A 24,290-nucleotide genomic window follows, 5' to 3' on the forward strand; every position below is an offset into this window, starting at 1 on the left:
GTTATTCTAATTTACTGCATTTACAGACCAACAGAAGGTTTGGTCATCATTGTAGTGTGATATAGACTGGTGCTATGTGATTGAAAAAAGCAGAATGCCCCCTCTTTAAGTATTTTCCTCCCCCTACATGTTCCAGCCATGTCCTGATGTGTAGAATGAGCCCAGACATATACACCACAACTGCCTCTAAAATCCTGCACTGTCACTCAAAAAGGTGTTAAGTGCCGTCATGCACGAGCTTAATATAGAAGCTGCAGTTACACGTATGACCTGAGGTGGCAGTAGTGAGTATAAAACGGCTAACTTGCATCCAGCCCCTTTAAAGCATGTTTTGCAAATTTTATTTTCTTGTAAAGTATGTAATTGTAGTCCTTTAAAGGACTCCAGGAAGACTAGCTGCCATTAAACGGGCAACTAATGGGGATCCTAATAAAACAATAAAACAACAACATGTTAGCATCGTGCTAATGCGGCTAGTTAGCGCTAGCTACAACTGCTGTTTTTTCACTTCTGCTGAACAATCTGCTGTGATAAAACATCCTTCTGGACCTGAGTCACACTTGACTTTATTTGTATGTGATAAATAAGTTCATATTCCACCAGAAAATGGCAAAAAATTGTGAAAAACATTGTGTTTACCAAAAGATTCTATTCTCCCACCAGGCCCCTTCTATGACGCGATGCCGTCTGTATGCTTGTCTATACATAAAGCTTTGGTATCACAAATATAAAACAAATATATCACTGAGAAGGAAAGTTTTTGTGTCCTCCTGATTGTGTCAGTAAGTGGAAATTCGAGACATCTGGAGAATATGGGTACAATATGTGCAACATGAAAGCAAGTGATGGTGATAATATGCTTTGTTTACGCCACGGAGGTTTCCAGTCTGATTACCTGAGTCCATAACTAATTGTCCCGTAACGTAACAACTGGCTGTAATCAAGCTTTCATATTGCGGATTTATGTGCCGTAAAAAGTCCGCTGATTTATGAGTGGGAGATAATTAGAGGAGGCATAAATTCTTTTTTAATTACGTTTGTGTAGGCAGAGTTCCTTGGTACTTTCTCTTCCAGTTGTGAAAATCTGGCGAGGACTTGTGGAATAATGAACCGCCTTTCCCCTAATTAAAACATGCAGAAAGTTGAGGAGTCATTTGCAGTTTCTATTACGGTGGTATTTAGTTAAAAGAGATAACCATTTCTGTTTACCGAAGGCCAAGAAGAGAGATGTCAGAAGTACAAGAGCAAAATTAATGGTAATGCAGTCGTGTTGTTCAGAAAAGATTGTATTAGAGTTACAAAGATGTGAAAGAACGAGGCAATTTGCACAAGAGCTTGCATGACTTTTGGAATAAAATATCTAATTGTAATGCTGATTAGTTGCGGATTAGTCCGTTTTAAATGCAGGATTCAGGTCATTGTGAACATTTGGAGGATGTTCTGCCCCCAAGGCGTTTTTGAACAAGCACATTGTGTTAACTCGAACTTCTTAAGTATAGTTTACTTTTTAATATCGCCATTGGTTTAACATTTTTTTTCAGCTTTTTTTTTGCAAATTCTGAGATGTTCGTCCCCCACAAGCTGCATGATGGTGCAGTAAAAAAGCATTCATCAACTGTAGCAATGAATGTCATCATGTCTATATCACATGGAGGGGTGAGGCGGGTGGGAAACGGGGTGGAGCGGCCCCACTAATATCAATAATAAATGGAATAAAAACACTTGTATTATAGTTATAGCCCTAATTTTTCATTCATGTCGACTAGATTTCACCATCATAAGTTGTGACTTGAGGAAGATCCAACCAATCGAAATGTTGTCTTAATAAATGCAGTTTCTTTGGGGTGAATGTGCAGGCTTTTTCACTATTCACCATCATAAGGATTATTAGGTTTATATGAACCCACTGCAGCATGTATATTATGAAAACCCAACAGCTTTCATGAAAAAAAAAAAGGATATATAACTCATTGAAAGGATTTCTTTTTATACATGCGTTTCCAATGACATCACGCATAGTTCCGGCGGCCATTTTGAATACCGAAGTAGCATTGTGCAGTACTACAACATGAAACAATATCTCTACTCAGGACGAAAATGAAAGACAACTGATTGACAGTGGCATTTTTATGCACTCGTAGTCATTACTCAAGAAGATAAGAGCAATAAACGGCCCCAGAGACGCATGTGAGAAACCAGTGAGTCGTTGTTTAAGCAGCTCTAGACGTTAGCATCCTACCGGTTAGCATTTAGCTTCAACAGCTCAGTAATTCTACTTCGGTGTTCAAAATGGCCGCCATAACAAAAAAAGTCACATGACTGACAGGCATGTACAGGTTGTGCTCACGATTAAGAATGTGATGATGTCATAATGTCAAGTGGAAGGCAAGGGCCAATACAACTCTATGGGAGAAATACAGTTTTTGTAAGAAATCTCTAAAACTATAATTAACAATTTAGTCTCCTGATCTGTATTTGACAGTGATTGGATTCACAAACCTGTCACATTATTCTTGCGTATGAAAGCCCTTCTTATTGGCCGACTTCACGCTCATATTTTTGAATATTGTCTCCACTTTTGGATGCCTCTATGAGGAAATAATTTGACATTTTTAATATTAGCGGACAGAGCAGACAATGAACTTTGAAACTGTTTTTGTTTCATGTGGATTCTTCCAATGATGGAGATATTAACCAAAAACGAAGACAAAAAATCTGCAATTACCACAGTTACCGAAATTGAATTTTCAACTGCTCTCCACCTCAATTTTAAACAATGGACTCTTTATTATTGTGATGTCACGTGACTACAACCTATACAGATGGCATCGCGTCACAGAAGGGGGCGTGGCTTCACCAAGGTGGGAAAATAGAATCTTTTGGGAAACACAGTTTTTTACTCTTTTTAGCCATTTTCTTGGGGTATATGAACTTATTTACCAACCATAAATAAAGTCAAGTGTAAATGGGGCCCATATGGATATTTTCTCACAGCATATTGGTCAGTAAAGGTGAAAAAAACGGCAGTTGTAGCTAACGCTCTTTAGCATTAGCACGATGATCCATGATTTACATATTTATGGGCTGTTGAACCACGTTGCTCCTCTCCATGTCTTTGTATCTTTATTCAGTAAAAAGCTGTATTCATAATTCAGCATTGGTTAAAGTAGTTTTTGAATAATTAGAGAAAGTTTAGATTCTTCTCCAAATGTTTTCCCCCTTGACTGTTTTCAAACACGACCATATGTGGGCGATTCCACAGATGCCGTCTGTATTTATTGCTGGGTTACAGGTTCTAGAATGTGATGATGCCACAGGACCAAGACCAAAAATGTTCTCAAAAACAAAATCATTTTCCTCAATATAATACTATAGGCCTTTAGAACGCTGTGATGTCACATGAAACCCAGCAATTGCATAAAAGAGACAAAAGTATCCAGGGGAAGACGATCTCAAAATCTGACAAAGCAAAACCCGACAGTGCAAATCTCTCCACGTTACGGCATTTTACGCCTAAGCAGCATGAATGGGGTTGGTTCTGGCTTTGTCTCTGCACTTTCCTTTGGTCGGACACTGGAGCGTCTGTAGGGAGAGGCTGTTCGACTGATGCTGAGTCAGAAGACTGAAACTGTAGCACCAAGGTCAAACAGAACAGAGGAAATTCAGAAAATGCTTCACTCTGCAGGCTATGTAGAGAAGGACTGGATTCCATTTTGCATGTCAGTTTTTCATAATTTTCACAGGAGTGTTATGGAGTTACAAGGTGTTTCCACATCCTAAAGACACCAAAAGAGGTGTCCAAGCTGATCTACTCCAACCTGGGCTACCTCTTAGGCTGGGTCTGGCATCACTGTTGGGACCTGTTTGCTAAAGATGGAGTTATAATGATTGGATGAGCCTGTAGCTGGAAAGTGAATTAATTTTGAATATGGGGGTAGACACTTATAAGCTTTCATGCTTTTGGCCTACTCCTTTTGAGTTTTATTCATTTATTTTGTTCTGTAACAATGTTCATGTAAATAATGTACATAATGTAAATAATTACTCAAATCAATCAAACATCCCATCTATTTTAGAGATACATCAACAGCTTATTGAATATTATATTTTTTTTTAATTTTTTTTACATTGCCAACTAATTTATTTAGATCAAACCAGTGTTAATTTCGTCGACTAAAATATTTAGTCTTAATTTTAGTCAAAGTGATATTTTTGACGACTAAAATTGGACTAAAACTAAATTAAGTTTTTCATGAGACTAAAACTATGACTAAAATGTCCAGATATTTTAGTCGACTAAAATAAGACTAAATAAAAATGAAAAGGAGAGACTAAAATCATCCAAACTTCTATTGACCGTCTGAAAGAGCCTCAGATCATTTAAATTCACTGTCAAATGAACAGGTCTGAGCTTTATCATGTGGAGCAGCTCCATTAAGCCGAGGACCTTGATTAAATATGATTAGATATTATAAATATGAGTCGACTAAATTGACATGCAATTTTAGTCGACTAAAACTAGACTAAAATGTAAAAGTTTTTTTTGACTAAATCTTGACTAAAATTAAAATACATTTTAGTCAAAAGACTAAGACTAAAACTAAAATAAAGTATGTTGTCAAAATTAACACTGGATCAAACCAATGTTTTATGCTTTTACTACTTCCGTTGTCTCCTGAGTAAATTAAGGTTGTATCATTGGCAAATAAAATACTCTGCAGTTTATCCGATGATTTTGGAAAAACATTCATGTATAATATAAACAATATAGGCCCGAGTATGGAGCCTTGGCTCGGTTCCACCTACCCTACTCTACTCTACCCTGCTCTACTTTGCCTGCATTTGAAATGTTTCCACCAGCCCACTTTACAGTTAACTGGTACTTTTTTTAGTACCTGCTTGGCCCTGGTACTAACCAGGCCAAGCAGGTACTGTTTCCAATGGATACAGTCAAAAGCAAAGCCATATCCATGGATACACCCTGGTAACCATGGATACAGTATCAGATTCTACAGAATAGTGGAAACACAACCAGGCCAAGTAGAGTAGGACCAAACCAAGTAGAGTAGAGAAGGGTAGGGCTGGTGGAAACGAGCCATAGGGTACTCCCTAATTGATGTCACACAGGTCTGATTCTGAAGTTATTGTTGGGCTAGTATAAGCACTATGGGGTTGCTTTGAGAATGAAAACTTGTTAAAAATATAGATTATTTTAGAAAGCATTGAAAAAACATTGCAAGTACTTGTAAAAGGCTACAATGATAAAATGAGCCGAGTCAGAACAAGTCTGGGGGAAATATCTGGATTCTTAAACACTGGGAGCTACAGAGATGAGTTATTTTTGTATTTGTGTACTTTATTGTTCCCCGTAGAGAAATTTGCCTTCTGTATTTGACCCAACCTTCAGTCAGTGTCATACGGAAAGCAGGTTCTTGGTCAGAATTACAGTACTCAGCTGGAAGGTTTTAGCTCACCGTGTTTGTTTCAGGTTGTGTGGACGTGTTTTGAGAGCAAAATAGATGTACTACATTTCCAGAAGCACAAATGAAACAAAACAACAACCCAGGAATGGTTTCAATGAGGAAATTTACATTAGAAAAAGGCTAAAGCTAAAAAAAAAATTTAGTGCTAGATAGGCATTTTAAACACTACATTTTGTAAAGCCAGGTTGCTGAGGGTGCTGTTGTACCCCCTGGTGGATAGTCTGCACATTGCAGGCAATAATAAAAAATAGGGCACAAGCAGTTTCTGAGGGTAATCTTGTCCCTCAGCACCCCCTAACCACAGCATGTTCCCATAAGTACCTCATTATATGGCATTTAGAGAACACATTAAGTCTTGCAATATTTAAGTTAATTAAGCTTCTATGTAAAGTATGTTTTCCCTAAATCACTGCAGCATGCGCCTCCATCGGTGTCTGCAGGTCTTTATTTTCCTGCATTTTAATGATGCATTAACGCAAACCATAAAACCTTAAACAAAATGTACGATGATCATTGACCTCCCGGTGAACTGCTTTTCTTCATTACCAGCCTGCGTAGCCCCGTCAACAATATTAGCGCTTCCTGCTTTGCTAGCTGCCCTGAACGCAAGTGTGTATAATTGATGGTATTCGCTGTGTAACAGTGGGAGGCCATGTTTTATTCACTGCACTTGTATGTGGCCACTTATCGCTATGTGTAAGATTAGCATAGATGGTAATATTAGGAGCTATATGGGGTGAGCGGAAGAGACTGTAGAAAAAATAGAAATGCATTTTGTTATCCGTCGCATCCCAGATTAAAGAAATAGGTTATCGTTTTTACATACTGAGATATGTTCTTAACTTAGTTTAGACAAGTTCATTACCTGGAGTAGTTCGGCATCCGCGCAGTAAAGTGAAGATATTACTGCGCGGATGCCGAACTACTCCAGGTATTAAAACACCTTACAATATAGTCCCCCCTTTTATCCACTTAGAAAATCCACTTTGTCTAATTTTGTGGAACTATACTTTGTCGTGTAGCACTTCACGTAACCATATTTAAATAGGGAAAACGTGGAAGAGCTTTGTTAGCTTCTATCTTCAGAGAGAGAGGGAGAGGCTAAATGCTAACGCCATCTGTGCTGTGTTTACGTGACAGAGGGCACGCGTGACAACCAGACAGGTACAAATGAACTCGTCTAAGCTCAGGTAAGAACATACCTTTAACATCACCTTTAAGTGAACGTTCCATCCCCATACAAATGAACATGGAAGTCAGGCAAGACACATTGTGTCCCTTTTATTGCATTTATATAATTTCTGTGGTTTCTTATGTCAATAACATCTCATAAGATGATGTTTAGTGGCCATTCCACAAAGATAATTTGTATCTACATAAATCTCAAAAGTTCTGGACATTCAATAATGATTTATAACCGGCTTTGACCTAAATGCCAGTTAGGTCAGCTGTTGTGGGTTGCCAACAGCTGAAAACATCTGGATCATTCATAATTTGCGATGTTTGGTGGCTAATGCTAACGGCTATAGGAGAAATACATTGAGCAGGCTAACAGACAGAGCCGTGGGAAGATATTTTAGTTAGGGGGAGCTGAGAGACAAAATTTACCCCCAAAACACTTTTTCTGCGCATATTTCCTATTTAATAATATTGCTTGCTGTTCCTAAACTATCCACCAGGGGGTGCTGCAGCCCCCTCAGCACCCTGGGTTCCCACGGCCTTGCTAACAGAGTCTGAAAAGTCTCCCGGACTAGCCTACTTACTAACCATCCACATACTTTGGAATTAAACGTCGCTTCTCCTTTTTATTCCTATGGAAGAGACTGGGACAAACTGAGCTCAGCATTTTTCAACAATCAACAAAAAACATGGAAGGGGAAAAGATTCCAGCCTGGACTTTGGACTGGTCGATACATGGGCGTTGAGTGATGTCAAAATAAGACAACAGCCATAGCAATAAACCATTTCATACATTTGCTCTCTAGTCAAAAAGTTGAATCACATAAATTTGTTTTTGTACAGCCCAGTATCACTGCAAATCTATAAACATGAACCGTTCAGAAGCCGGCAACGACACACAGAAGAGCAAAACATAAAGGCTGCAGTACAGGGGTAAGTAGATGGTGGTACAGGGGTAAGTAGATGGTGGTACAGGGGTAAGTAGATGGTGGTACAGGGGTAAGTAGATGGTGGTACAGGGGGAAGTAGATGGTGGTACAGGGGTAAGTAGATGGTGGTACAGGGGTAAGTAGATGGTGGTACAGGGGGAAGTACATGGTGGTACAGGGGTAAGTAGATGGTGGTACAGGGGGAAGTAGATGGTGGTACAGGGGTAAGTAGATGGTGGTACAGGGGTAAGTAGATGGTGGTACAGGGGTAAGTAGATGGTGGTACAGGGGTAAGTAGATGGTGGTACAGGGGTAAGTAGATGGTGGTACAGGGGGAAGTAGATGGTGGTAAAGAGGTAAGTAGATGGTGGTACAGGGGGAAGTAGATGGTGGTACAGGGGTAAGTAGATGGTGGTACAGGGGGAAGTAGATGGTGGTACAGGGGTAAGTAGATGGTGGTACAGGGGTAAGTAGATGGTGGTACAGGGGTAAGTAGATGGTGGTACAGGGGTAAGTAGATGGTGGTACAGGGGGAAGTAGATGGTGGTACAGGGGTAAGTAGATGGTGGTACAGGGGTAAGTAGATGGTGGTACAGGGGTAAGTAGATGGTGGTACAGGGGTAAGTAGATGGTGGTACAGGGGGAAGTAGATGGTGGTAAAGAGGTAAGTAGATGGTGGTACAGAGGTAAGTAGATGGTGGTACAGGGGGAAGTAGATGGTGGTACAGGGGTAAGTAGATGGTGGTACAGGGGGAAGTAGATGGTGGTAAAGAGGTAAGTAGATGGTGGTACAGGGGGAAGTAGATGGTGGTACAGGGGTAAGTAGATGGTGGTACAGGGGGAAGTAGATGGTGGTACAGGGGTAAGTAGATGGTGGTACAGAGGTAAGTAGATGGTGGTACAGGGGTAAGTACATGGTGGTACAGGGGGAAGTAGATGGTGGTACAGGGGTAAGTAGATGGTGGCACAGAGGTAAGTAGATGGTGGTACAGAGGTAAGTAGATGGTGGTACAGGGGTAAGTAGATGGTGGTACAGGGGTAAGTACATGGTGGTACAGGGGGAAGTAGATGGTGGTACAGGGGTAAGTAGATGGTGGCACAGAGGTAAGTAGATGGTGGTACAGAGGTAAGTAGATGGTGGTACAGGGGGAAGTAGATGGTGGTACAGGGGTAAGTAGATGGTGGTACAGAGGTAAGTAGATGGTGGTAAAGAGGTAAGTAGATGGTGGTACAGGGGGAAGTAGATGGTGGTACAGGGGTAAGTAGATGGTGGTACAGGGGTAAGTAGATGGTGGTACAGGGGTAAGTACATGGTGGTACAGGGGGAAGTAGATGGTGGTACAGGGGTAAGTAGATGGTGGCACAGAGGTAAGTAGATGGTGGTACAGAGGTAAGTAGATGGTGGTACAGGGGGAAGTAGATGGTGGTACAGGGGTAAGTAGATGGTGGTACAGGGGTAAGTAGATGGTGGTACAGGGGTAAGTAGATGGTGGTACAGGGGTAAGTACATGGTGGTACAGGGGGAAGTAGATGGTGGTACAGGGGTAAGTAGATGGTGGTACAGGGGGAAGTAGATGGTGGTAAAGAGGTAAGTAGATGGTGGTACAGGGGGAAGTAGATGGTGGTACAGGGGTAAGTAGATGGTGGTACAGGGGGAAGTAGATGGTGGTACAGGGGTAAGTAGATGGTGGTACAGGGGTAAGTAGATGGTGGTACAGGGGTAAGTAGATGGTGGTACAGAGGTAAGTAGATGGTGGTACAGGGGGAAGTAGATGGTGGTACAGGGGTAAGTAGATGGTGGTACAGGGGTAAGTAGATGGTGGTACAGAGGTAAGTAGATGGTGGTACAGGGGTAAGTAGATGGTGGTACAGAGGTAAGTAGATGGTGGTACAGGGGTAAGTAGATGATGGTACAGGGGTAAGTAGATGGTGGTACAGAGGTAAGTAGATGGTGGTACAGGGGTAAGTAGATGGTGGTACAGAGGTAAGTAGATGGTGGTACAGGGGTAAGTAGATGGTGGTACAGAGGTAAGTAGATGGTGGTACAGAGGTAAGTAGATGGTGGTACAGGGGTAAGTAGATGGTGGTACAGGGGTAAGTAGATGGTGGTACAGGGGGAAGTACATGGTGGTACAGGGGTAAGTAGATGGTGGTACAGGGGGAAGTAGATGGTGGTACAGGGGCAAGTAGATGGTGGTACAGGGGGAAGTAGATGGTGGTACAGGGGTAAGTAGATGGTGGTACAGGGGGAAGTAGATGGTGGAGGGCCGATTTCTGTATCTCCCAACTGCAGCCCAAAGAAAAGCACCTCTTGCCACAAATGCAAGTGAGGTTTTATGCCAAGAAATCCTAAAGGAATTGACAATATTTTCTGCATTGTCATAGCATTGACACACTACAAAAAGTAAATATCAAGCATTGGCTTAAATGACTTGAATTGAGGAAATGTACCTTGTTTTGAGCGGTTTTCACTCATTTAGACACTTTTCCTGATCGGACCAAGTTTACTTTGCTTGTTTGAGGACATTTCAGACCAGTTCTAGGGAAAATCTCGCTTGAAATAAGAAAGTAAAATTGCCAATGAGATAAGACCAATTTTCTTACCCCAGTGGCAAAGAAAATGACCTGAAATAAGGACGAAATGTATCGAAACGAGTCAGAAACATCTCAGAACAAGTGAAATAATCTAGGACAAATGCCCAACAACTTCTTAACTAGTCAAAACAACTAAATTTTGATTATTATGCTCAAATTGAGACATTTATACTGATCTAGTTAAATACTTTTTGAAGTGTATTAGAGCCTGTGTAACCACCAGTGGGACCTGAACCATAGAACTTTTGACTGGCATGTTTGGATCAAATGCAGTAGTTGTATGTGTATGCACCTGATGGTCTTGGCCTCCCTGCAGTCGTACAGGCAGAAGAAGATGTCCGTGTCCTCTCCGATGCTGTTGTAGGTGAAGCTCTTCAGGTTGACCAGCAGGTGGTGCGGCACGGGGACCCGGCACGGCTCGCCATGCCTCTGCTGAGAGCTATTGTTCTGAAAACAAAAGTACAAATCGTCCCGCATCACGACAATGTCTTCGCACAGTCACGAGCCAATTAATGCTAACACTTCTAATGACCACTGTAATAAAACTAATGCCACACTTTATTACTACAACAATATAAATCAAAGTATTGTGTCTTTTTGAGATACCTGAGTGGTGCTCTGCTGTACACTGTGTCGACTCGACAGGTGCTGCGGAGGAAAACAAAAGCATAACAGTATTTATCTTGATGACTGCATTGTCTCGCTCTGAGATGATTGAAATCTGTAATTCGCTTCACAGTCCTATTAATGACAAATGGAAGTGTCAGTCAGATGGAAAATGTCCACACAGAGCGACTGCTGACAAACTGAATGACGCACAGAAGTAAATAAATCACAAATGCCCCGTCGTTTTTTGCTGCGCTTGTGCAAATAAAAAATAAGCAATATTAGAGAAACAGAATGTGCTTATTTAGAAAGAGCTGTACTGGAAAATTATGAGTTAAGTTGGTAAAATCAATCATCGTGACAATGGCTTTTTCAGACTTCAAAATACACCACTCTCCATTTCAATGAAGTGTCACTAAGAGATGCTTAAATGCGAAAGTGGCTCCGGAAACTGGAATGTCTGAGCATATTTGGAGTTCACAAAGACATGGAGGACCATAGAGCAGGGGTAGGCAGGTTTTCTTGGCGGAGGGACGATTTTCTTTATTGTAAATAGGCCCAAGCCGATGATTATTAGCCCAAAGTACAACACTGGAAAAATTACCATCTTAAATGAGATAAATGACTTAAAATTGCTTGAATAAAAGTTCTTCCATGTTGAATTTCAGTCAGTTTGAACACATCCAAGACACAAATGCTAAAGCGCCAATGGAACAAGAATAAAAACCACTTGAAATCAGACAAATAATTGTTTTTCACTTGAAATGACACAATCTGAATTAAGAGAATAACTACAACTAGAGGTTTTATCTCATCTAAAACCAGAACAAATCTACACAAACCTTAGATTTAATCTCTTAATTCAAGTAGATTTATGTTGTTTCTTCCTTAAAACGATTATTCTTTTTCCAGTGCACTTCCTTCAAATGCCAGTGTTGTACACAATATATAACCTAATTTGTTGTATTGACAGTATTTCTACTTTTTTTTCCGCCCATTTAACTCTAACAATGTTAAAAGTGCTCTCTGATTTGTGTGATAATGTTTCTCAAAATCATCTTGAGGGCCAGAGGTGCTAGTCTCGCCAACCAGACTCCGCTTCTTTACAGAAGAGGGTCTGGCAACACTCCATTGCGCGCTTTCAAAGGAAGTGACGCAGCGATATGGAGCCTGACGACCAATCAGAGCAGAGCAGCTCCCTGAACGAGCGTCACGTTGTTGCGCCTTTGTTTTGTAGTTTTTCAACACAAGCAAGAATACAAGCATACGTAATGCTCCGGTATGCTTGTGTTCTTAAGTTTTTCTGACATAAACAACAGAAGTCATTTCCTGAACTCCGTGTGGCAGGAGCGCCATTGTTCATGTCCGAATGACGACAACTTTCTTGTCGCTGTTTCTGTCGTCACATCCGCTATGTTCTCATTGGCTGCTATGCGCTTCGGTCGTCCCACATAAGTCCCGCCTCAAGCAGTAGCTTTTCTACGACAGGGTCGCCAGACTAGTCTCCTGTTTATGAATGAATAAACATCGGAGATTAGTCTGGATGCCAGGCTACAGAGGTGCTGTGCTGAAGGGCCGGATTCGGGCCTCACGTTGCCTACCTCTGTTATAGAGAGAAACAATCTGTCACTGACTTAAATGTTGTCAAATATCAGCAAAAAAAACACGCATTTATTCAGGCAGGCTTTCAAAACATAGCCTGTGACTCGACTGCTTTTTTTTTTTTAAATGTCATTTTTTGTTTATGTTGATATTTTATTGACATTTATTGGAAAGCAGCTTGTGCACCTTTTGGTCATTTGAGCTTGACTCCTCAAAAAAGCAAAATTGACCATGACCACACACCGGTTTTTAATGGTTTGGCCCACAAAAGTGCAAATTACATTAGTTTACACTAAACCCCTGACGTCTGCTCTGTGTTTGCCCACATCCACTGACAGGTTTCCCCTTCAGTGGCATTGGAGGACGAGCCGAACGCTGCAAAGACAATAAAGTAAACCACAGTTTAAGTCTTTCATCTTAGCCTTTCATCATAATTGAGTTTTTCTTTTTAAACAAGCATTTTTTTTTAATCTGACATCTTTATTCAAAGCCGGTGTCCATCATCTGCCCACAGTAACCTGTCTCCCTGTCAGTATTCAGCGCACAGACTGTGTTTGGATCGTTTCCCGGGCAACAGAACAAAGGGAATTACCACGGCGACCGCACTTGAGTGGCGCCCTTGTGCAATTCAAAAGAACTGATGCAAGATGGGAAAATATTCACTTTTTCTACATTTAGCGCAACTTTATAAACCCAGCGAAGTCGATTGAAGTAAATAAAACGAAAACATGTTTTGCAGACTTCGACTTTGACACTGAATTATTTAGATACACTCAAGGCTCTTAAAGTAAAACCCAAGAGCAGGTGTTTAGACTTTTTTTTTCTTTATGGGTCAGAGGTTTGATATAAAAGTAAAAAAGAAATATTTCATTAGCCTCTTAACCCCCGCCTTAACTGAGCAGATTTTCTCCAGTTTAGCGTTACCCAAATAATTAAAAACTTCAGGAAAAAAAGCATCAAAATAACGACAAAAACTGAATGATGAAAACGCAACAAAGAAGCCACAAAAGGGCAACAAAAAAGTGACAAAAACGAGACAGAAACAAAGATGAAAATGCAACAAAAAACCAAAAAAAGTGACAAAATTGAGATGAAAACCCAGATGAAAACACAGGAAAAATATCTGTTTAGATCAATTTTGCTGGTCTGACCTTTCAAATGAGGCACTGACCTTTGACCTATAGGCTGTAAGAAGCTTTTAGATTCCCTCGTTTATCGGGGCGTTACGTTCTGAAAATAACCCGCAATAAACGCAATCTGTGAAGTAGTCAGCTTTATTTTTTACAACTATTATATATTTTTTAAGGCTGTTATAGCGAGCGACCACTGTAAAGCCGAAACTGGAGAAAATGTGCTAGGTTAAGGCGGGGGTGAAGAGGTTAAAGCTTCACTGCAAAAAGTAAATATCAAGCTTTGGCTTAAATGTCTTGAATTGAGAAAATGTTACTTGTTTGGAGCAGTTTTTACACATTTAGACTTTTTTCCTGATCTGACCAAGTTTACTTTGCTCTTTTGAGGACGTTTACGACTAGTTCTGAGGTAAATCTCACTTGAAATAAGAAAGTAAAACTGCCAATGAGATAAGTCCCATGTTCTTACTCCATTGGCAAAGAAAATTGCTTGAAACGAGGACAAAATGTATTGAAACGAGTCAGAAACATCTCAAAGCAAGTAAAATAATCTGGATCAAAAGCCCAACTATATATCTTTGTCAAAACATCTCAAATTCGGATTATTAGGCTCAAATTGAGACTCTTATACTAATCTAGTTCATTAGTTTTTGCAGTGTAAGAGACCAAAGCAAACAAAGTGTCTATTCTCTTCAGAAACAGACAATAAAGAAAACCTTTTCTTTTACACGCCTACCCATCACTTTCTGTTGAAGGTTCAAGCTCCTCTCTCTGTGCACTTTGTTCCCATAAGCACTTAAGCTCTGAAGAGCCATATTTGGCTCCGCCCCCCTTGTGTCTGCATCTCCGGAACCAGAACTTCCGCATACAAATACTGACAGTCACACTTTTCACCTCTCCGTGTTCAGTGGACTCTCAGCAACAAATTCATCCCCTCCAATTTCAAATCAACAGATCCTACCTCAAACAGCCACAATATGTCAATTCGTCATAATTCGTTGTACATATTTTGGTCACTGACAAATAAATGCCATTGTGTAATGTTTTTGAAAAATATGGTGTTCATTTTTAGACAGGGAATACAATTTTGTGACCCGATATGTCCCAGTTAGATTCCGCCTGGACTTTTTTTTAATAAAGCATGTATAACTTTAGTGTTTTGACCTACTGGTATCTTGCTGACTACAGGGAGCACACATTATATTGATATTTTCCATTTCTCTTCTTATTTGCTTCATCACAGACAGAAAAAGAGCATTTTCAGGTGCAAATATGTGTTTTTTATTAAGGCGGAATTTTGATTTTTCTGTTTCAAACTCATTTTTATTTACAAACTGTATTTTTTTTATTATTGTTTTTCACTTCAACAAAAAGCCCCAAGGATAAACTTCATTTTGGTACCACGATTTGCCATCCACCCCATGTAGAGGCTGAGTTAAACCCCAATAAACACATGTATCGCATTTTTGGGAAAAGGGACAAGAATAACTTTACCATTTTATAAAGGTCTGAGACGCTGATGTGGTCCTCATCCACCATCTCGAACTCCTTCCTTGGCACGAGGTCCAAACCCAGATGTCTACAAGAAAGAAATGTTAAGTAAGAGTTCAACCTCTACTTGAATTGTTTATTTGGAATCTGTACAGCAAGGAGCTTGGGCTGAATGATTTATAATTCATGCTTTCAAAAACATAAATAGAGATTCAGTTCACTTTCTACATTTTAAACACGTCCAGTGGCATTAAAACTTTAGAATAGACTGAATTATGAATGGCTAAACTAAAGAATTGCATGCATTTCAGAACAGGTTTGTGGAGGTTTAACTATAGGGTCATGAGGCTTTAAGACCACATGAAGACAGGACATCCTTTGTTTGTCGTCTCTAATTATAGTGTCATGTTAAAAGTCTCTCCTCACGCCTAATCTCTCTGCAAACCTCATCCACTCCACAAACCTCTCACATCTTCATCATTAATAACTCCATTCAGCTCGAAAAGGCTATTTCTTTTCACTTCTCTTTGTTTTCTTTCTCCCAAGAGCCGGTTGAGATCCTGGTCTAAACTTCATCTTCTGCCTTCAATCACTCGGTTATTTGTCCGGAGTAAGAGGAGTCCCCTGAGCCGCACAATAGTCATTTCAGAAACCGGGTCGCTATATAACAAATAAACAAGCCACAGTGGATGAAGGGGCTCTGGCTTGAAGATGAAAAATACGCTTGAATGTGTCCGTTGAACAAAAAGGCTTCTTCTATGAATATGATATCCAATCTTCAACAAAGCATGATGAATGATTTGCCTATATCCTCCAATTCACCACAATATCTCCCACAAAAAGTGACTTTAGTTCCTTAAAGGTCCTATATCAGGCAACATCGACCTTTTGGAGCTTTTAGCCATGTTGTTATGCTATTTCCTTATCAAAAACACCCCCAGAGTGATTTGTGGCTTCATCCACGCAGTTCTCAGCAATCCTCCTGAATCCTGCTCTCTGAGTTCTGACACTCTGTTGTTTTTTACGTCATAGTGTCAAACAGGAAGAGCACAACTTCTGTAATGTACTGCCTTACGGCCTGATTTTAATTTATAAGACAGCTTTAAAAAAAAAAAAAAAATTATGAAAAAAAAAAGAAAAAAGAAAAAGTGAGCTCATCCAGGTCAGGGCTGAAAACAAACGCAAAACAAACGCACCCCCTGAGCGTCTGAACAGATGTCATGTTTGCACTGAAGGATGTGAAGATGGAGCTCTTTCTAACCTACTCTGGACACACCTGTTCTTTATTTTTACATAATGATAATGTCGCGGAGAAAAGCGCGTTTGGCTACGAGAGGAGCAGGACTTTATTCAACCTTCTAAAGAAGAGGACACTCGCCAGAAGTTGGAATTTCTTTCCGGGATTCAGCGACTATCAGCCAGAATAGTGTTTTTCTGTGACTGTCTCTGATGTTTGGTGAATCTTCTCAAAGTGGATTAACTTTTATAACCAACGCGAGTCCCCAATGTGATGGAGAGGCCAGGCCAGAGCGGTAGTGAATCAAAACGCGTGTTAGCTTGTGTGTTAGCGTGTGTGTTAGCGTGTGTGTTAGCTCGTGTGTTAGCCCGTGTGTTAGCTTGTGTGTTAGCTCGTGTGTTAGCGTGTGTGTGAGAGCATGTGTGTTAGCTTGTGTGTTAGCGTGTGTGTTAGCGTGTGTGTTAGCTTGTGTGTTAGCGTGTGTGTTAGCGTGTGTGTTAGCTCGTGTGTTAGCCCGTGTGCTAGCTTGTGTGTTAGCTCGTGTGTTAGCTCGTGTGTTAGCTTGTGTGTTAGCTTGTGTGTTAGCTTGTGTGTGTTAGCGTGTGTGTGTTAGCGTGTGTGTTAGCTTGTGTGTTAGCGTGTGTGCTAGCTTGTGTGTTAGCTTGTGTGTTAGCTTGTGTGGTGTGTTAGCGTGTGTGCTAGCTTGTGTGTTAGCGTGTGTGTTAGCTTGTGTGTTAGCGTGTGTGTCAGCTTGTGTGTTAGCTTGTGTGTTAGCCATTTATGAAGCTGTGTTGCAGATGTCAACTCCTTATAACTGTAGTAACTTGACTTAGTGCTGTGATATTTATATTTATTTTACTGCTAATAATGCCTGGGCAGATCCGCTCGGAGTGAGGGGGCAGAGTTAACTGAATCGAAGCGTCTTGTCTTCCGGGTTTGTAAAATACCCCCAGAAAATACTTATATTTCTCACAAAAAATAGTATTCCATAGCGGAAGAGGTACAATATATCATATAAATGCCTATACTTTACTTTGGGACGGCTAAAATAGCAGATACAGATCCTTTAAACAATCACTACATTGCCAACATCTAAACCTGCAAGAGTTCATTCATTATATTTGTGCCTGAGCGTGTTTTGTTTGACGTACTCGTTGCCCCAGTCCAGCCTGACGGTGATGTGCCTCTTCACCTCCCGGCTCTGGTCCTGGGTCAGGTGTCCCGACAGCAGCTGCCGCCTCAGGTCCAGCAGCTCCAGCATCACGTGGCGCACCTTGTAGAACAGGTCCACCTTGTGTTTCTGAGCGAGAAAACAGAGAAAATGATAAATGTCAGCGTGATCAGAGAGATTGATACAAGACAAAAGGTACAACGAATGTCCCATGTTTCACTTTTAAGTTTTTATTTTCATTAAGGTTGTTGTTATTGTGACTGAATCATCTCCCAACCAGCATTCGTTTCATCTCGATATTGGCGTCTGAAATCGAGTGGCATTCCTTCGAACACAGAGGAAGATAAAGTGAATATATTCACTGCGTCGCTCCAAGCATCACATCTGGGCTTGTCCAAGTTGTCTTTGGAGCATATGGTATGTTACTCCCTTCATCCTGGAGGGCCTTACAGATCTGCATGACCCCGGATCATCCAAAGCATCCCTAAGACTCTATGGGCCCATATGGTTGAGGTGGAGTTTCTCAAAGTGCCTCTCATTCAATAGCCATTCAATTTTAGTGAACATTCATTTGCAAAGATTGAAGAAATCTGAGGCACGGTGACTTTTGACACAGTTTGGCATGTTGAGTGGTCTTTTATTGTCCTCAGTATAAAGAGTAAGTGCTGCTCATTTTGTTTGGGCAGTGTCTGAAAATACCCTGTGCCTGCATCACTGAGCTCACTGACAGATATGAACTTAAATATACAACACAGGGAAATCAAGAGAAACATTCCTTTTCAAACACGTACAGACAGTATCGGGTGACTGAAGGTGCCAATTTCATAAAGCATCAAGACATGGAGCTTTTATATTTAACCATCTAATACAGATCCATTATGAAGCATTAATGTTTGATGCTGACAGTTCAGGGCTCTGGTGATGTCATGCTTCCTGGCTGTTAACTAAAGGTGGCCTAACCTTTCCACTGAGCCCCTAAACAGGTTGGTATTTGGGCCAGGAAAGGCCGCTTAGTTTAATTAAGGCCGTGCCTTATGTCACTTTGGCAACATGCATCCAAACACACTGCTATTAAAATGAACTGTTCTTAAACATATGGACTAACTGTGAACATGATTTCCCCTATAGCCTTCACTATTCTTAGCTCAAACGCATCTCCCTACAGCAGGCTAACAGTTCAGTACTACATCAAGTGTCTGGAATTAATTGCAGTAGTTAGCAACTGCAATCAGAGGTATTCATCAGTCCGAGTATTGATTTGTGACGAGCCTAAAGGTGTTTTGCTGCAAAACTGTTGTTCAGATTCTTTTTTTACTTGAGGGCTAACAGATGTCTGGACAGACAAGTCAATAAAACAGGGGAGAAATAGCATGTTTTTTACCAATACAGTGTGGAGGAAAAAATACTTCAGCTGCGCCCACGCAAGTATCAAGCAAAGCTCGAATAAGACCTTTGCAAGTGCGCGGCACTGTATTGAGCACAGTTCTTTATCATTTTCCCATACACAGTGTTTTTGGCTTTCTACCAGTGGATTCAGGAAGCATCCATAACACTGCACTTAATCCTATGTTATTACGTCTGACGCTAAAACAAACTCTTTTTTGTTATTCTCAAACATAAATATGGTTGTGCCTTTCTGTGTAATGGGCAGGGAATGGAGTTTACCACAAACCTGTACTTATGTGAACATTAACAAACAAACAGAGCAATGGACCTGCACTTGATGAAAACAGCTGGAATACAAATGTTTCTCTCTCCCATCATCAATACAAGATGCTGGTGGAAAATGAATGCAACACTGGATCTTGGAAAAGATCGCGAATACAGGCGGCCGAGTTTCCTTCGCAGGGTGGCTGGGCGCACCCTTCGAGATCGGGTGAGGAGCTCAGTTACCCGGGAGGAGCTCGGAGTAGAGTCGCTGCTCCTTCACGTCGAAAGGAGCAGCTGAGGTGGCTCGGGCATCTGTTCCGGATGCCTCCTGGTCGCCTCCCGCGGGAGGTGTTCCAGGCATGTCTTAGTGGGACAAGGCCTCGTGTAAGACCCAGGACACGCTGGTGGGACTATGTCTCCGAGCTGGCCTGGTGTCGCCTCGGGGTCCCCCCAGAACAGCTGGAGGAGGTGTGTGTGGATCGGGAAGTTTGGGCATCTCTGCTGAGACTGCTGCCCCCGCGACCCGGCCCCGGATAAAGCGGAAGAAAATGGATGGATGGACTGGATCTTTTGACATGGCAGAAGCTCATTCAAAAAATGCTGCAGCGAATGCGTATGGTAATGAAAGCTAAAGGTGATCCATCAAAAGATTAGAGCGTATCACCCTTTTTTTTTGGTGAAGTGGCGGATCTCACTCTGATCAAAAGTTATTCCTTAGAAAAATGATACAGAACCCGTGAGTGTGATCTCGTTTATACAGCAGAGACGACGCACATGGGTGGTTTATTGTACTTCTACCTACAGTCCACTGACTGTGAGCGGCGGCTGACTCACAGTATGTGGGATCCCGGTCTGACTTGTTTATGGACCACATATGCAGATGGAGGCAGGTGCTTCATTTGTTCAGTTTCCCAGAGTGTGCGGTGATTAGCATAGCACTCAGTCTGAGAAGAGCTCAAGGTTATAAACGACTTCAGCAAAAAACAAGTGTTCCTCATCTTAAAGAGGCTGTGAATGGTCGCTTAGCAACTATCGCATCAGAACCAGGATCCCCTCAGCATCTGTTCACATCTGTCGACGGCGAGGCTGACGATGGCAAAGATACTTCGACGAGAGTCTTTCTGGGAACGATAGTTACGCTGTGAAGGTGAACTTTGGTGTGCAGGGAGCAAAACCTAGGAAATGACAAGCATGACATATCTTTCTACATTAAGGTGCTATTTATTTATAATCTTTCAAAATAATACGTGCTTGGTGAATCGGCCAAAAATGCTCTCTCAGGAAGTGATAAGGTCAAACCCCTACCCTTTCAAATACGGAGTCCCGCAAGGATGCATTCTCGGACCACTTGTTTTTAATCTATGCACTCCCTTTAGGCCAGATATTAAACAGTAACAGCCTTTCTTACCAGTGCTTTGTCGATGTTGCTCGAATCTACATAGCAATGTTAATTTTGTCGACTAAAATATTTAGTCTTAATTTTAGTCAAAGTGTTATTTTTGACGACTAAATTAAGAGTTTCTCATGAGACTAAAACTATGACTAAAACGTCCAGATATTTTAGTCGACTAAAATAAGACTAAATAAAAATGAAAAGGAGAGACTGAAATCATCCAAACTTCTATTGAGCGTCTGAAAGAGCCTCAGATCATGTCAATTCTCTGCCAAAGGATCAGCTCTGAGCTTTGTTCATGTGGAAGCAGCTCCATGAAGCAGAGGAACAAGATTAAATATGATTAAAATCAATATTATCAATGCAAAGTCGACTAAATTCGTCTTAAATTTAGTCGACTAAATTTACTTGCAATTTTAGTCGACTAAAACTCAAAAGACTAAAATTAAATTAAAATGTGATGTCAAAATTAGCACTGCTACATTGCTCTCTCGCTGTCTAACAAAGATAACTCTCCGTTGAAAAGACTTTTAAAATGTATAGATGAACATAGAGTTTGGATGTCTCAAAAGTGTTAAACAGGGGGTTTTATGCTTTTTTCCAATCACATAGCACCAGTCTATATCACACTACAATGATGACCAAACCTTCTGTTGGTCTGTAAATGCAGTAAATTAGAATAACTGCCTTGTATAAAATTGCTCTCTCAAAATGGCTGTAGTGAATGTCTTGAAATAGGCCTCTGTCTCTTTAAGAACCTCTGAGCCTTTCCGACACGCCCCCTCCACACGCTGTCTGTGGCATCAGTGGGGAGGGGGTTCTGCTGAGGAGCAGTGGTTGGTTACTCGGCTGGTGACGAAAGCTCGGAGGCGTCTCCAGGAGGTGGGGGCGTTCCTAGGAGGACTCAGGCAAACCTATCCCTAAAATGGCTGCCATCAGAGTTTTTACAGATTACTCAAAAATACGTGAATGTGCCAAGGCAACACTTCAGGCATGTTTTTAATGAGGGAATGACAAAATAACATGATGTAAAGCTTGAAAAAGTCCATTTTGCTTAATACCCCCCCTTTAAAACTAAAGACAAAATAGAAATCATTATATTTGAAAGTAAAAATGAAAGTTGTTGTTATATTTGTTTCTGACTTGACCTTTAACAACCACATTAACCTCTTAACCCCCACCTTAACCGAGTGCATTTTCTCCAGTCAAGCATCACAATGTAACGCCTCATTTGAAAGCTAAGACCGACAAAACTAATCTAAGCTTCTTCCTTGTTATGATTGTCACGGTTTCATCCTTTTTGGTTGTGTTTTCGTCACATTTTTGTTGCTTTTTTGACATGTTTTGGTCACGTTATTGTGGCTTGATCACAGTAAAATCACACACACAAAAAAACAAAACAAATGCGGCCAAAAATGTACAAAAGTGCAGAGAAACCATGACAAAAATGTGGCAAAAAATGCGACAAAAAAGCAAAGATAACATGACGAAAAGGTGACAAAGATGTGATAACAAAAACAAGGAAGAAGCTTAGATCAGTGTTGTAAGTCTTAGCTTTCAAATGAGGCGCTCATATGGCCAATAGGCTATAAGCTCCAGTCGAGAAGCTTTGAGATTTGGGCAAAACCCAACTGGAGAAAATGCATTCTGTGAAGGTGGGGGATCAGGGGTTAAAGGTGCATATCCAACTTTGTATGTGACAAAAAGCTGATGAGTGTTCGTATTTGACCTTGTAGTGACCGAGTGGCTGTGTGAGTGGTCAGCATGGCGCCTTTACTTTCCATCACAGTGGTCTCTAGGACGCTCAGGATCAATTGTTTGGTAGGTTTTCACTGCTGACGGACCATCTTATCAGAAAACCTACAAAACAATTGATCCGGGAGCATTGTAGAGACCACTGTGATGGAAAGTAAAGGCGCCATGCTGACCACTCACACAGCCACTGTCACTACAAGGTCAAATACGAACACGTATCAGCTTTTTGTCACATACAAAGTTGGATATTGCACCTTTAACCCCGCACAAACATCAACTTATTTGTGCATAAAAGTTGCATAATGCGCCTTTAAATCTATTACAAAGTTGCCATTTTCCCACCTTAAAGGAACAGACCACCGTTTTTACATACTAAGATTCTTACCTGAGCTTAGACGAGTTGATGCGTCACTGTCTAGTCTTTTTGTGCGCTCAGTCACGCAAAGCAACCGAAGATGTTGTTAGCACTGGGCCTCTCCCATTGTATTCCTATAGCCCCAAGCACGCACAAAGACCAGACAGGTACGCATCAACTCGTCTAAGCTCAGGTAAGAACACATCTCAGTATGGAAAAACAGTGGCCTATTCCTTTAAAAACAAACAGACTTTGTGACTTTTGAAATCAGACTTCTGAAATCAGATTTGACAAATGTATTCACACTTTTATTTCATGCAGAATTGGTTATTGTAATGGCCTTTTTCACTGGTCTCCCTGAAAAAAGTAAAATCTATAAATCAACTGCAAAACGCTGCAGCTGGGGTACTTTAAAACCAAAATATACGACCACATCACTCCAGTCTTGAAAAAAAAAGAAATCTTCTTTGGCTCTCTGTTGCGAAAAGAAGAGGTTTTGAAGTTTTATTATTAATTTATAAAAGTTTGCATGGATCCGGACCAAAGTATTTGTCTGACTTACATTCCCAGCAGAAGCCTGAGGTCTGAAGGATCCGGGTTATTAATCGTGTTCAGGGTAAACATGGAGAAAGTGCATTCAGCGACTACGCAGTCAAACTCTGGAATAAACTGCCAGATGAGCTTAAATTTGCACCATCTATTGCAGGGGGGCCCAAACTTTTTGTCTCCGAGGGCCAAAATGAAAAAGCGCCTGTGAGTCGCGGCCCAAACATGGCGACGTCAAGCACGAAAAACACATTTAACTGCAAATTATAGAGCTACTTTATTTTATTTACTTTTTTATTTTTTCAATAGCCCACATTTGCATTTGATTCTATCTATGCAAATAACATGCTATATTAAAACGAATGGTAACTATGGCAAAAGCCTAATTTTAGACAATTGTAGCAATTTAGTGCAAATAAAACAAAAAACACCTGTATCTACAGCACCTACAGTAACTTTACCTCATTCGTTCACTCAAAGATAATGCCACATTAGATTATTTTGATATGTGAGTTCAGCATCAATTCTTTTATAAGTCATTTTTTAACATACACTGTTGTTGACGTCAACAACCTCTGCAATAAAAGTTGGAACACTGTGAAAGTTGATGCTACAACGCTCTGTAATTGATAAATACCAAGACACCACAACAGTGTTTCCTTAACTTTGCGAAAGGAGTGAAACAGCGCCCCCAATTTGACGCTGGTGGTCAAAAAGTGTACTGCATCCTTATTTACCATTGAGAATGAATGGAGGAGAGTTAGGCTGTATCCGAATGTCCACACTCTCCTATATGGTGACTATATAGTGACTATATAATGCTCACGCCATTTTGTAGGCGTGTCCGAATGTCCAGAGAGGAAAAAGTATCCACTCGAAATTTCCCACAATGCATGTCGAAAAGTAGTGAGCATCGATGGTCACTAAACGGGTCAATATAGACCACAATGCATTGCGAGAGTCGGAGAAGAGCCTGACAGAGACAGGTCTTTGAACTAAACAACACGACTGAATGAAATCAGCTGTTTCTGTCGTGTGTTGCGTATTTCTCATGAATAAACGACCTTAATATAAACGGTTACGGTGAAAAAATGCTAACGTTAGCTGCTAACCTTTAGCTTGAGCTGTTAAATGACCGACAGCTTCCTCTCGAATAATCCAAGCCATT

General features: G+C 40.9%; 1 protein-coding gene across 2 annotated transcripts in view; it reads right to left on the minus strand.

Moving 5' to 3' along the window:
• The window catches only part of dock3 (dedicator of cytokinesis 3), a 310,416-nt gene that overhangs the window by 86,396 nt on the left and 199,730 nt on the right, over window positions 1-24,290 (minus strand). For both annotated transcript variants that reach the window (XM_079579371.1, XM_079579370.1), the window contains exons 6-9: window positions 17,404-17,552; window positions 15,019-15,103; window positions 10,793-10,834; window positions 10,479-10,633 (exon numbers count right to left, since the gene is read on the minus strand). In XM_079579371.1, coding sequence (XP_079435497.1) covers window positions 10,479-10,633; window positions 10,793-10,834; window positions 15,019-15,103; window positions 17,404-17,552 — 431 coding nt within the window. The remainder of the gene's footprint in view (window positions 1-10,478; window positions 10,634-10,792; window positions 10,835-15,018; window positions 15,104-17,403; window positions 17,553-24,290) is intronic.

This window comes from Gobius niger, assembly GCF_951799975.1.
Source record: "Gobius niger genome assembly, chromosome: 20".
NCBI classification, from domain to species: Eukaryota; Metazoa; Chordata; class Actinopteri; order Gobiiformes; family Gobiidae; genus Gobius; species Gobius niger.